Below are 13031 nucleotides of genomic sequence, written 5' to 3' on the forward strand. Positions count from 1 at the left end.
TCACGGACGGACTGTGCCCAGCACGGTGGCCTGCCTTGGGATGCAGGTGGCAGGTAGTGGACAGGACTGGCTCCTCGGCCCAGGACACAGGGCCTGGTGTTACTCAGGACTGGGAAGAACACCAAAGTGCTCCTCTGTCTGTGGATTGGGGCAAAGGCCAGAACAGACCCCCTTCAGGCCCACCCCTTCACCTGGGTGTGTCTGCACCGCTAGGGACTGTCACCGCCTCTGGGACACAGCCAGGAAACTGAGGCCCTAGGAGGAACAGGCGGGACCCCTGTAAAGGAGCCATCTGTCGTGGGCTTGAAGGCCTACTCCGCTAAGGACTGAGGAAATCACCCATCTTGTCTCTGCCTTCACACCTTCCCTCCTTCTCCCCACAGAAGGAGCCCCTACACAGTCCAGTGGAGCTAGATACGGAACCCCTGGGTGCAGTGCTGTCAGGAAGGAAGGTGGACACAGATGGACAGCAGGAGCTCTCCTTCACCAATGCTGGCCTGGACACCACAGACCTGTGATGTCGCTGCCACAGGACCCAGGCTGCAGGACCCCACATGGCCCCCGCTCTTCCGTTGCACCTTGGAAGAGGTCTTGTCACCCCTAAATGACACCTACCCCTCCCTGAACACAACAATATATCTTGCTGCTCTGCCCCCCTTCTGCCTGTAGCCAATCACAGCTGACAACAGTTGGGGGAAATTTTTATTACCAATGTATATTGTGACAGTTTGTAGCCAAAAACTGTGGCTGGAGGGGTGGGGGGAAACGGGTATTGAGTGATCACAAGGGACTCGTGGGGCTCACAGCACAGGGGGGACGAGGGGTGGGAGAGGGCAGCCTTGAGAGGACAACTGGGATGGTAGAATGAGCTCTCCGTCCTGCCCCCAATACCCAAGACCAGCTGTCAGGCTGCCTGGGACCCAAGACCTTCCATGAGCTTCTGTCTGTGATTCCCAGACCTGTCTGAGAGCCTCTGACCTTTCTGAGACGCTTAGAACTGTGCCCCCCAGGGGCACCCCTGCAGCTGCCTTCCCCCTGTCAGGAATTGTGAACAAGTGTCCAGTGAGGGTGGAGATAGGGCTGGGGATGGGGCCAGGTGAAAGGGAGACAGGAATTGGGGATGACTACCAGCATGCAAGACATGCCCGGGGCCATGGGGGCCAGCCCACTGCATGGACACACACTCACGCTCTTCCAGGGGCCTCACATTTGGAGCCTTGCACACTCAGGGATCTCACACACCAATCCTTGCACACTCGGAGCTTTTGTACAGTCTCTCCTGTTCTGGGGACCGGGCGGCCACTGATGACTTCAGCCTACCAATCTGGACATCTCAGGAGCCTGCCTCAGCTCTCAGGGCTGGGCCTGCTGAGCAGGGCCCCGAGGTCACCCAGCGTGACCCGGAGGGAGTGGAGCTGAGAGCTGTAAGGGGACAGGAGGGTGGGTGTCAGGGCTGGGTTCGTGGTCTCATGACCACGAGGGGGCTGGGTAGCGAGGGTTCATTTGTGTGGCTGGCGGGGGAGGAGGCTGGAAAGAAAAGGATGAGAAGGCCCTAGAGGCTGCCCACCCCTCGGGGGCCTCCCGCCCGTCTAAGGGATCCCTTCTAGGAGCTTGGGGTCAAGAAGGGAACCTGAAAAGGTTGGAAACCCGGGCGTACGAAAGGGGAGGAGATCACTCGGCCGTGGGTCCGGCTCGGGAGCAGCACCGCGGGCGGCGCACACTCTGCAGCAGCGCTCGGAAGAGGCCAGGCGGGCGCTTGGCGGGACCCTCTTGGGGCGCGGCGCGCACGGAGCCCGCACGGCCGGGGCCCGGACGGGCGGCGGGCGGCGGCGCGGGCGCCCCTTGGCGGCCGTGCTCCTCGATCTGTCGCTCCAGATGCTTCTGGATGGCCATGCCCAGCACCTCCACCTCCATGGCGGCGCCGTACACCTCCCACGTCATGCCCTTTTCGTCCCAGCTCACGTCGCGCACGGGCTCAGCCGCCTCCTGGGGCGCCACGGCGGCTGCCAGTGCGGAGCCGGGCCGCACCCGCACTTCGGGGAAGGCGGGCGGCGCGGCGGGCGGCGCGGCTGCCTGCGGCGTCATGGGCCCGGTGGCCACCGAGCGCGTCTCGGCGGCGCCCAGCGACACCTGCAGGCCCGCGTCCCGGCGCGAGGGCGGCCTGGGCGCGGGGCTGGGCGCGCGAGGCGCCGCCTGGAAGCTGAAGGCCGGGCCGCCCGCGCCGTCCTGCGGAGACATGGGGCTCACGGCCACCGACACGCAGGCCTGTGCGCCCGCCTGCGTGCCCGCGTCCTCGCGCGGCGGCGGGGCGCTGGCCTCCCACGACGGCGCCTTAGTGAAGTTGTCGCGAGTCCGTGGCCCCACTGGGGGCCCTGCGGCCTCTGGGCCGGGGCTTCTCTCGGTCCCAGCGACCATCGGGTCTTTCTGGCCTGGGCTGGAGACCGCTGTGCTGGGCGCTGGCGCTGGCTCCAGGAGGCCTCCGCCGCTACCGGCACCCGCGGTAGAAGCGCCTGGGCCGCAGGGTTTGCCATCTGACTGCCTGGAAGAGGAGGCCTCCGCCTTCTCCAGAGGCAGGGAGCCCAACTTCCCGGAGGATGAGGGCTCTGCTTTGCTTGGAGCGTCGGCCTTCCCCAGGACCGCAGGCTCCACTTTCCCAGAGGCAATAAGGTCTGCTTTTCCTGAGGATTCCGGCTCCCCTTTCTCCAAAGCCAGTGGCTTTTCCTTCTGCAGAGATGCAGCCTCTGCTTTTTCCGCAGGGCCCTCCTGCCCAAGGGGCTTTGTTTCTGCTTTGCCCTCAGACTTGGGTTCTGCCTTCCCCGAGGCCCGGGGATCCACCTTCACAGAGTTCATAGGATTCCCCTTTTCTGGAGGCACAGGATCCACCTTTTCCTCTGGCACAGTTTCTGCTTTTCCCAAGGATGCCAGGACAGTTTTTTCTAGAGTCATGGGGTCCACTTTTCCTGAAGACACGGAGTCCAGTTCCCCAGGGGGAATAGTTTCTGCCTTCCCTCTGTTCACAGTGTCTGCCTTGCCCAAGGCCAGGGGATCAGCCTTCCCTGAGGCTGTGGGACCCACCATTCCAGAGGCCATAGGACCTGCCTTCTCTGAGGACAGTGGATCTGCTTCCCCCCCAGTCACTGCCTCGCCTTTTACAGAGGATGAGAGTCCTGCTGTCCCCACGAATTTGGGAGTCTCTGGACCTGAGGGCACTGGGTCTATTCTTCCTTTCAATTCAGGGTTCACTTTTCCAGAAGATGCTGTTTTTGTATTTCCCAGAGAAATGGGGTCCACCTTTGTGGAGGATACTGGGTCCTCCTTTTGTGATGATACGGTCTCTGTCTTTCCCATGGACATTGGCTCTGCCTGCCCGGGAGACAAGGGCTCTGGCTTTCCTGAGGACACAGGCTCCACCTTCCCCAAAGAAACCAGTCCCACCCTGCCTGAAGACACAGGATCCATATTTTTCAAAGATGCGGGTTCCATCTTTCCTGAAAATACAGGACCCATCTGCCCAGCAGACATAGTTTTTATCACTCTCGTCGACATGGAATCTTCCTTTCCTGAGGAGGCAGGATCCACCTTCCCCAGGAACTGAGGGTCCTCTTTTGTGGGGGACACAATTTCTGTATTTCCCATAGATGCAGGATCTGTCATCCCCAAGCGAGTAGGATCCATCCTTCCTGAGGACCCCAGAGCTACTATTCCAGGGGATACAGGCTCAGTTTTGCCTGATGACCCTGGAGTCAGTGTTCCCAAAGACCCAGGATCTGTCTTTTCTGAAGATGCAGAATCTGCGTTTAGCAAGGACACAGGATCCATCTTTCTTGAGGGCCCAGGATCCCTCTTTCTCAAGGACACAAGATCTGCCTTTCTCACAGATGCAGAAGCCACCTCTTTTGAGGCCACAGGAAGCTCTTTTCCTGAATACCTGGGCTCCTCCTTTCTTGGGAACTCAGGATCCACTTTGGTAGCAGATATAGGATCCTCCTGCCCTGGGGACACTGTATCCACCTTGTCAGAACACACAGGATCTACCTTTCCCAAGGATCCAGGATCCTCCTTTCTTGGGGTCACAGGATCCATCCTTCTAGGAGCCACAGGATCCTCCTTTCCCAAGACTGCGGGCTCTGTTTTTACTATAAACATGGATTCTGCCTTTCTCAAGGGCCCAGCATCTTCCTCTCCCATGGAAGTGGAATCTGCCTGCTTTGAAGACTTGGAATCCATCTTCTCTAAAAACACAGGATTTCTATTCTCCAAGGATGAGAGATCAGTGTTCACTGAGGACACAGGGTCTGGCTTCCCAGAGAAGGTGGTTTCTTGTGTCCCTGAGATCAAGGCTCCATGTGCCCCCAATGTCTCCTTGGTGGCTGCCTCCTGGGGAGGGATGCAGGTCAGGGAGGGGCAGGCCAAGCTCCTGCCAGGGCCCTCAGAACAGGAGGCCCCTTCCCCAGCCCCAATGGGGCTGCTGTGTCTAGAGTCCATGCCTGGGCTTTGGGTAGGGGTGTGCCTCAGGAGTGCAGGGCTGGCCTTTTGCTGAGAGGGGCAGGAGTCCCTCATGGCTGGGTTCCCAGCCCCCAGGCTCCCATCCTGTGGGCAGCGGAGGGCTGTGGGCTAAGGTGCTGGGGGGCTGGAGTTCTTTCAAAGAAGCTGGAGCCAGGCTGGGTCTTCAGCACTGCCCAACTGCCCTCGTGACCATACCTGTGCCCCAGGCTGCTATCTGGTTCTGAAACACAGAGAAAACAGACTCAGACTCAGGACGACCTAGTGGGGAGGAGTCTCTATATTCTCCTTCCCACCTGTCTTCTAGCAGCTGGGCCTCCTCTGGGTTCTCTGCCCCCATCTGGTCCACTCCTGTCCCACCATATCACTCCCCTGCTTCTCTGCTCCCAGTGGCCCTCTGGATAAAGGTCAGACTTCTTAAAATGGCATTCAAGGCCCTTCGCAACTAACTTTTCAGCTTATCTACCATCACCCATGCAGCATGCACCCTTCATCTACCTCGTCAGCCCACCCCGTGCAGCATGCTACCTAGAAGTTACGCTTTTGTCTTCCAGACCATGAGTCACAAACTCTGATGCCATAGGGGCCAGGCAGGTAATTTAAGTGAGGGGAGCAGGCTGGGTAGAAAACAATAGGAAATGGTGGGGAAAGGGACAAACCAGAGAGTGCATGCCCTGTCTGAAGTGGGGGCCACTACTCCACCAGCCAAGGACTGCTTTGGAGAAGTACATCCTGGTAGTATCAGTGAGCAGCAGGAAATCCAGAAGTTTAACGTAAAATACCCTAATTCAAGGTTAAAAAAGAAAAACAACACTATGTGGGTCAAACAAAACACGTCTGTAGCCCACCAGTTTGGGTCTGTGTAGGCCCTGGGGAGACGTGAATGGTTTATCGTTGAGGGACATAGTCTGAAATGTGTGCTTTCAAAGACTGCTCTGGGGTGGAGGCTGGAGGAGAGGGGTTAGCCAATCATTCTTTAATCTCTCATCCTTCCAATTCTTCATTCATTCCACCCAGCCCTTCTCTGCAATAATCTAGATGAGAGCTGGTACAGTAAAGGTCCCAGGGATAGAGAGTTGGCAGAATTGAGCAATCTTGGGGAAAACTGACAAGAGCCAGCCAGCTGTAGGAGGTGACAGTAGGGGCGACCCTCAGGATTCTGGCCAGGGTGGGGGTGTGTGTGTGAGGCAGGAGATCTGGGGGAAAACAGAGTTGTGTTTTAGACAAGCTGAGCGTGTGGTGTCTGGGGGACATCCAGGGAGAGGATCTGGCAGGCAGCTGGATCTGTGAGCAACTCCATCCCACTACATATCAGCAGCCAGAGTGAGCAGGGCACTGGGTTCCCCCCAAACCTGCTCTGCCTGCCATCTCTCCCAAAGCCACCTCACTAATGCTCGGGCCAAAAGCCCTAGAGTCACCCTTGACTTTTCTCACACACCCCACATCCCATCCATCAGCAAAACATAATGGATCTCCCTTCAGAATATATCCAGAATATCTCCTAAGCTAAACTCACACTATCTCCCACCTGGATTATCCTGGCTTTTTCCTTTGCTCCGAACAGTTCATTCTCAACACAGCAGCTGGAGGGATCTTAGCAAGATCCAAGGCAGATCATCCCTCTTCTGCTCAGAACCATGTAGTGTCTCCCCATCCTGTGTGAAGTAAAAGTAAACTCCTTACATGTCCCTGCATCTTCTGGCCCCATCACTGATCTTGGCCTTGTCTCCTACTACTTTTTTTTTCTTAATTTTTAAAAGTTTTTATTTATTTTGAGAGGACAGAGCCAGCATGAGCGAGGGCGGGGCAGAGAAAGAAGAAGAAGAGAGAAAGAGAATTCCAAGCAAGCTCCGAGCTGCCAGCACAGACCCCGATGTGGGGCCCAAACTCACGAAACCGTGAGATCATGACCTGAGCCAAAATGAAGAGTTGGATGCTCAACTGACTGAGCCACCCAGGCGCCCCCCCTACTACTTTCAATTATGCTGCTTCAGCCACACCGGCTGCCTTGCTGATCGTTGGACACCCGCTGCCTTGGGGCTTTTGCACTGGCTGTTTCCTCTGCATGGAAGGGCTTCTCTCCCAATATCTTCATGGTCGCCTTCCTGGGACCTTCCCTGACCCATAGTCCCCAGCACTGTGGCACTCTCCGTCGCCCTTGTCTTGCTCAGTTTTCTTCACAGTACCTGTCACCATCTGACATATTACATACAGTTGTTTATTACTTGTGGTTTGTCTCTCCCATTAAAATGTCAGCTCCAGGAGGATGGGAACGTTGTCATGTTTATGGATAAACCCTCAGGGTCGAGAACAATGATTGGCATAGAGTAAGCAAGTAGCTCCCTATGAATATTTGTTAAATGAAGGACTGAATGATCTTTCTAATATGTTGGTCCAACTATGCCGCTCATTGGCTCCAACCCATCTTTGTTCTTGCTGGGAAAGTAAACTGGTTGTAATCTTTTTGGAAGATATTTGTCAATTCCCATCAAAGTTTACAGTGCACTTGGCATTTAGGTCAGCAAGCCCACCTCCAGGCATGGTCATGAGGAAGGATCGGTGGTGCACCGAGGGTGCAAGAGAACACGGTTGGTGACGAGAAGAAAACCAAGAAGCTAATTCATGAAATATGAGACAGCCACACGGAGCCCCCACAGCTGTCAGAGTGTACGGAGTGATGAGGAAGGATGCCCAAGATAAATTAAGTGAAAAAATCCAGGGACAGCCTGGCTAGTGGGACCCCATGCATGCAGATACAAAAAGGGTCAGATACACATATATGGGTTTATTTATAAAAAGAAAATTTCTGGAAGGAAACCCATGAAATTTAGTAGCAATTGCCTCTGGGAAGTGAGACCAGGGATCCAGAGGTGGAAGAGACTCTTTTTTTTCTTTTCTTTCTTTCCTTCTTTCCTTCTTTCTTTTTCTTTTTCTTTCTTTCTTTTCTTTTCTTTTCTTTCTTTCTTTCTTTCTTTCTTTCTTTCTTTCTTTCTTTGCTATGTCCCTTTGTGATTCATGACATTTTGGTTATGTGTGCACATATCACTCTTTTTAAAAATGGGGGAAAAAAAGAAACCTTAGTGACTCCCTATTACTTTTAGGGTTGAGTCCAATTCTATAATGTGCTTCCAAGCCCCTGTGTAGTTACTAACCCACTAAGCTTTATCTTTCAGTATGCACTTCCCCAAAGTGTGTACAAACACACACACACATGCACCACGACCTCTCTGGGCTTATCCATGGCTTCACAGTCTCTCGCATCTCAGCCTCTGCACACCTTCTTGCCTGGCTCTCATTAAACCTTCAGGCCCCCGTTCAAACACCTCCTCCTCCAGTGAGCTTTCTTTGTCCACTAGCTTCCTTGGAGTTCCTATGGCCTCTTCTTCTTCCCCTAGCCAGACACACGTTATGTGCCGTTTATACCTCTAGGTCCCTGCTTAGACCTCGAGTCCCTGAATGGGGACGCAGCTGAGACCATTCACCACTGTGTCCCCCAGACTTTGGGCTTATGGGACTTGGGCGGATGAGGGTCATCACCAAAATGGGGACCCTGGGGTAGGGGCCATCTTGTAGACAACAGTGGGGCACTTGGTTTGGGGGCAGCATCTGAAGTAGCCATACAAAGTCTGGAGCGGCTGGAGTGAAGTTCGAAGGGGAGCAGAAGGAAGCAGTTCCCTACTTAGCAACTCTATGAGCACAGGCATGTCCCTTCTCCTCACTGGGGACCCTGACAAGGCCTCCCCTGCTCCCACAGGGCTGTTGTGAGGATTAGAGAAGATGAGGGGCGTGCGGGGCTCTGCTCACTTTGGGGCTGGCTGTGTACACAGAAGGCCTGTTTTTATCTACTCAGCCTGTCAGAGCCCAGCTGTGCTCCCAGGAGGGGGCAGGGGACGGGGCGGGGGGAGGGAGGTGGCTACAGCAGGGGCACAAACTGGCAAAATCTCGCCCTCAGACCTGCTTGTTTGACCCAGAGTGCTAAGAAGAAATTTTTAAAGGAATTAACTGGTCGACATTTGAAAATTGTAAGATTTCATGTGCAAAATCAGATTTCCAGATTCTCTTAGAAAACTAGAATTTGGCAATCTGAGCATGCTTCCTGCATGCCAACAGTCAGCTGGAGCCAAGCAGTGGCTGCCTTCTTGGATGGGGGTGCACTCTCCAACGAGCCACAATCTCCACCCTTCCCTATGGGGTCCTGGGCACTGAAGCTGGCTGCCCATTACTATTGATCATTGAAGGTTTTTCTTGTAGCCAGCTTCTCATGTAGGCTATCCCCTTGGCCTCTAGCCACCTGACTTTTGACACTTGACCTAGATGCTGAGAAGGGTGGGAGATGACCTCACACACATCAAGCCTGTAGTATGTTTACTATGTGCAGGCCCCATACACCTTCCAGGCAGGTGCTGTGTTCTTATTTTCCAGAAGTGGACACTGAGAGGCAGGCATGGCCCAGTGGGTAACACGCCTCTTCTGAAAGCGCCACCCGCCCCCCCACCTCCCGGAAGAGTTTGGCTTCTCAGTTCCCAGCTTGCTGTTTTCTGACATGCTAGAAGGTCTGGGGTAGGAACAAAGAGCCTGGTCAGGGCATTAGAAAGATGTGGCGTCAGGTGCCAGTTTGGTCACTGACTTGCTCCATGAATTTGAGTGAATATTTCCAGTCTGGGCCTCAGTCTGTGAAATGGGGGAAGGGATGTAGTTATATCTAGAATCGCTGGCCCAGCCCTGGGTTTAAGATCTGCCAAGACACCATTCTCAGAGGCTCTGCTGCTCACAGTTCTACCGGGTGCTTCCTGGCTCTTGATGGAGCCTCAGTATCCTCAAGCCACTTCTCCAAGAGGCAGCCCAGGTCCCTAACCCCCTCCTTATGCCCTACCCTCTCACTGGAACCCAGCTCCATCACTTTCCCCACTGTGTGCTCAGCCCTGGGCCCAGCACTCTCAGGCTTATTTTGTCATCTAGACTCCACAACGATCTCATGGCGGGGGGTGGGGGGGCATTATCATCCCATTTCACAGATGAAGACACTGAAGTCAAAGGGAAAAAAGACTTGACCAAGGGCACACAGCTGGTGCCGGGGGCTGTGGTTCAGAGCCTGTTGTGTCTCAACCCAAATCCTGGGTTCTTCCTGCTTGTATCAGCTAAGATTTTGGACACTGACGCTTGGCTCTTAAAGTCCCTTTCTGCTTTTTGGGGTCAGGCCAAGGGTCCTCCTGATCCCTTGGACCTGAGGAAGCATGTCCCAACAGACACATGCCCACCAAGATGAGCAGATAAGCCTGCACACTTATGTGGCCTGACTGAGGTAGAAGATTGAAATGATTCCCTAGGTGTGTGGGCCAGCTCACCTCGCATGCAGAGGAGCATGCAGACTGCTTATGGATGTCTATGCCAGCTTAAGCCAGCCTGGAGAGGCAGGACCTGGCTCCTGCATTCTGCTCAAGAAAAGCTTGCGTGTGTATACATGCAACTTGTATGTGCAGAATGGCCTATGTATTTATGTCTTGTGGGGGCCACTTGGACCCTGTGGGTGTACACACGTGTGGCCACATGGCCTCAGGGTCTCACTCATGGAGAGCTGGCCTGGCTGTAGGCACAGGTGCTTGGGCAGGGGAGCCCCTGTGAATTCTTCTTCCAGCCCAGAGACCTGGCCAGTCCGTTCCTTCTTCTCTATATGAAGCAAGGGCTGCCAGGCACCTGCAAACACCTCCTCCCATGGTGATGAGACCAACAAAGGCTTGCAGTACTCCAGAAGGTGTGAGTGTATGCCTGTGTGTGTGTCTGACAATCTGGGTCTGCTGCCCCTCACTCTCTCCGCCCCTTGTCTCCTAGTATCCTTGGAGCAGCAAAGCTTCCTGCCTAGGGCCGTAGGGGAGAAAGAGTCTAGCAAAGGGTGATAGCCATACCTTTTTCCAGAAATGGACCCAGACCATCCATCCGTTCATCCACAAGAGGGCAAGAGTGGACAATCAGGGGTGCACATACTTGGGCTGAGTGAGTGCAGGGGATGGGCAGCAAGCTAAGATATGGAGAGTGTGGGAGAGGGAGTGTGTGCACAGCCTACTCCAGGGTCTAGGTGTACGTGAGGGATACCATGAGCAAATGAGAATGGGCAGAAGCAGGTCAGAGCAGGGTGGCTGTGAGTGTGTTGTGATAAGGGACTATTGTTGAGTTGGGTGTTCTGTGATAGGCAATGGCTGGTGTGAATGCGTAGCTATGCCTGGGTATATACGCAAGGCTCCCACTTAGTGTACTGGGTGGGTGCACAGGTGGCCGTGTGTATGAGTAGGATGGAATGACCAAGGGCCATAGTGTGTGTGTGTGTGTGTGTGTGTGTGTGTGTGTGTGAGAGAGAGAGAGAGAGAGAGAGAGAGAGAGAAGATCGTGGCCTCACCCGGGAGTGGGATGCCCATGTATGAACGCGGTGAGTGTGTAATGGGGTGTGTGATGGTGCCCCAGAGTGTATGCCATACTGAGTGTGCGACAGCGAGTGTGCTCAGTAGTGCCGGTGGTTTCAGTGGAGCCACTCGAGCACAGAGCTCGCTCCAGGGGGCATATGAATCAACGCGGGTGGACCCCCTTCCCCGCGGTGGCGGGAAGCGCCCCCTCCCGCACAACCCTGTCGAACAATGCGGCGGCACGCGGCGAGGCCGGGCGCAGGGTCCGGGTCCTACACACAGGGAGGGTTGGCCCTCAAGGTCCCTCGAGCGCCGGGCCCCAGGCTGCGGGACCCGCCCCCGCCCCGCCCCACCCCTGCGAGGAGCCTGGAAATGGACACCCGCCGCCCCCGGCCGCGCGCGCACACACACACCGGCGCACGCTGGGCACACGCCTCGCACGGTGCGCGAGCCCCGCCACCCAGGTGGTTCCAGGACCCTGGACAGCGGCTCTGGGGCGGCCGCGGGCAGAGGAATGGGGTCGCTGCCGCCCGCCCATAGCGGGCAGCAGGTGCGGGCTCGGCACCTACCCTGCTGTGCCACCGCTCGTCTCCTTGGCGCGCTGCACTCCAGCTCCAGCCGCTGCCGCTGCCGCTGCCGCTGCCGCCGCCGCCCGAGCGGCCTCGGCTGCCTCCGGCGGGGCTGGCGGGCGGACCCGCGGACTCCGCGCCGCCGTCCCCCGCGCCGGCTCCGCGCTCCCGCCCAGCGCCCCGCCCCGGGCATGCGCGCTGGCCGACTAGCGGTCTCCGAAGCCGGGAGGGGGCGGTGCCGGCTAGGACTCGGAGGCCGGAGAGAGGGAGGGGCGCCCTTAGCCCCTCGCTCCTCACCGAGGTTCCCGGGCTCCTGGGTTCCCCGCCCCTCTCGACCGGGTTCCCATTTCACAGACAGGGAGACTGAGGGGCGGAGCGACTGTCCATTTGCCGCGCGTATTGAGGGCGGGGCGCGCTGCTCGTCAGGTTTCACTCAATCCAGCCCCGCGAACACCCTCTACTTGTATTACCGAGGAGGAAATTGGGACTCAGAGAGGGAAAGCCATTTGTCCAAAGACACGCAGCGCCTGGAAAGGGACCCGGGTCGGCGCGATCTCCGAAATCCACCTGCGCGGAAATTTCCCGCCTCCGCCTTGGCCGCACTTCCGGCCGTCTCTCCCAGCACCGCGCCCCGCCCCTCCCCCTTTGTCTCGCCGCCGCCCACGCTCCCACGAGTTGAGGCTACACGAGTAGGGTCGGAGGGAGGCGCCTTGATTCCCTCGCTACGGGCCTCCCCAGCCAGAGTGCCCGCCCACTCTCTGGTCTGTGCAAGCTCGGTTCTCTTCCCTCTGGGTACCCTTGAGCAAGTTTCACCTTTTTGAGCCTCAGTTTCCCAATCTATAAAATGGGACCAACATTAATCATCTCACAGTAGTCTTGGAAAGATGAAGGAACCTGAAGTAGCTGTTCAGGGGCTTCCAGATGAATATGAATTGCCAAGGACATGAGGCCTTCTTGACGTTTCTCCTCAGAAAGAGGAGATAGTCCCCTCCTCTTTGACTTCCCAGAGGAGAACAAATAATTCTGCAATTGCCGAGAGGTGATAAAACCTTCTCACCTGCACCTTGAAACCACCTATTAAAAATGGTGACAACTAACGTTAATGTAACGCTTATTTAGGAGTAGACACCGTTCTAAGTTTTTGTTACAGGTGTCATATAATTTCAATTTCCAATCACTTAGGAACAATATTTATATATTATATTCCCATTTTTCAGATAAGAAGCCTGAGATAGTGATGGGTTAATTGTCTGGGTTCACACACCTAGTTAATGGCGGAGCTAACTCCTGAAACCTCACACTAAACCCCTAGTTTCTATTCCTCCCGCTTACCTAGTGAACCGTAAATCACCGTTATCTTTTTTAAAATCATTTTTAAAATCCAGATGCTAAAAGAAGAAGGTCTATCCAACCGGCGTTTTCAGCCAACATCCCGGAGAAGCAGAAAACCTCAGGGTACAGGACCAGTGTTCAGCACCACGGACAACAACCACACAAGGGCTGCTTCCTAACGTTTCAGGCCCTGAAAATTGCTCATTCATGCCCACAAAAGCACTTCGCTTCA

General features: G+C 55.7%; 2 protein-coding genes across 4 annotated transcripts in view; one reads left to right on the top strand and one right to left on the bottom strand.

Moving 5' to 3' along the window:
• CDHR2 (cadherin related family member 2) overlaps positions 1 to 520 on the top strand; it is a 34765-nt gene extending 34245 nt beyond the window's left edge. For both annotated transcript variants that reach the window (XM_060635104.3, XM_078447102.2), the window contains one exon: positions 384 to 520. The gene's annotated coding sequence lies outside the window, so the exon portion shown is untranslated. The remainder of the gene's footprint in view (positions 1 to 383) is intronic.
• On the bottom strand, positions 514 to 12002 carry GPRIN1 (G protein regulated inducer of neurite outgrowth 1). 2 transcript variants are annotated; one of them, XM_060635105.3, is made up of 3 exons: positions 11468 to 12002; positions 6032 to 6158; positions 514 to 4726 (listed from the first exon to the last, which is right to left on the bottom strand). In XM_060635105.3, exon 3 carries the CDS (start codon positions 4558 to 4560, stop codon positions 1672 to 1674), a length of 2889 nt encoding a protein of 962 aa, XP_060491088.2. In that variant the 5' UTR covers positions 4561 to 4726; positions 6032 to 6158; positions 11468 to 12002; the 3' UTR covers positions 514 to 1671. The 2 variants fall into 2 exon arrangements, with proteins under 2 accessions (XP_060491088.2, XP_060491091.2); XM_060635108.3 differs by lacking the exon at positions 6032 to 6158.
• Positions 12003 to 13031: the final 1029 nt, after the last annotated feature.

The sequence above is a fragment of the Panthera onca genome, chromosome A1 (genome assembly GCF_046562875.1).
Source record: "Panthera onca isolate mPanOnc1 chromosome A1, mPanOnc1 haplotype 2, whole genome shotgun sequence".
Taxonomy (NCBI): Eukaryota; Metazoa; Chordata; class Mammalia; order Carnivora; family Felidae; genus Panthera; species Panthera onca.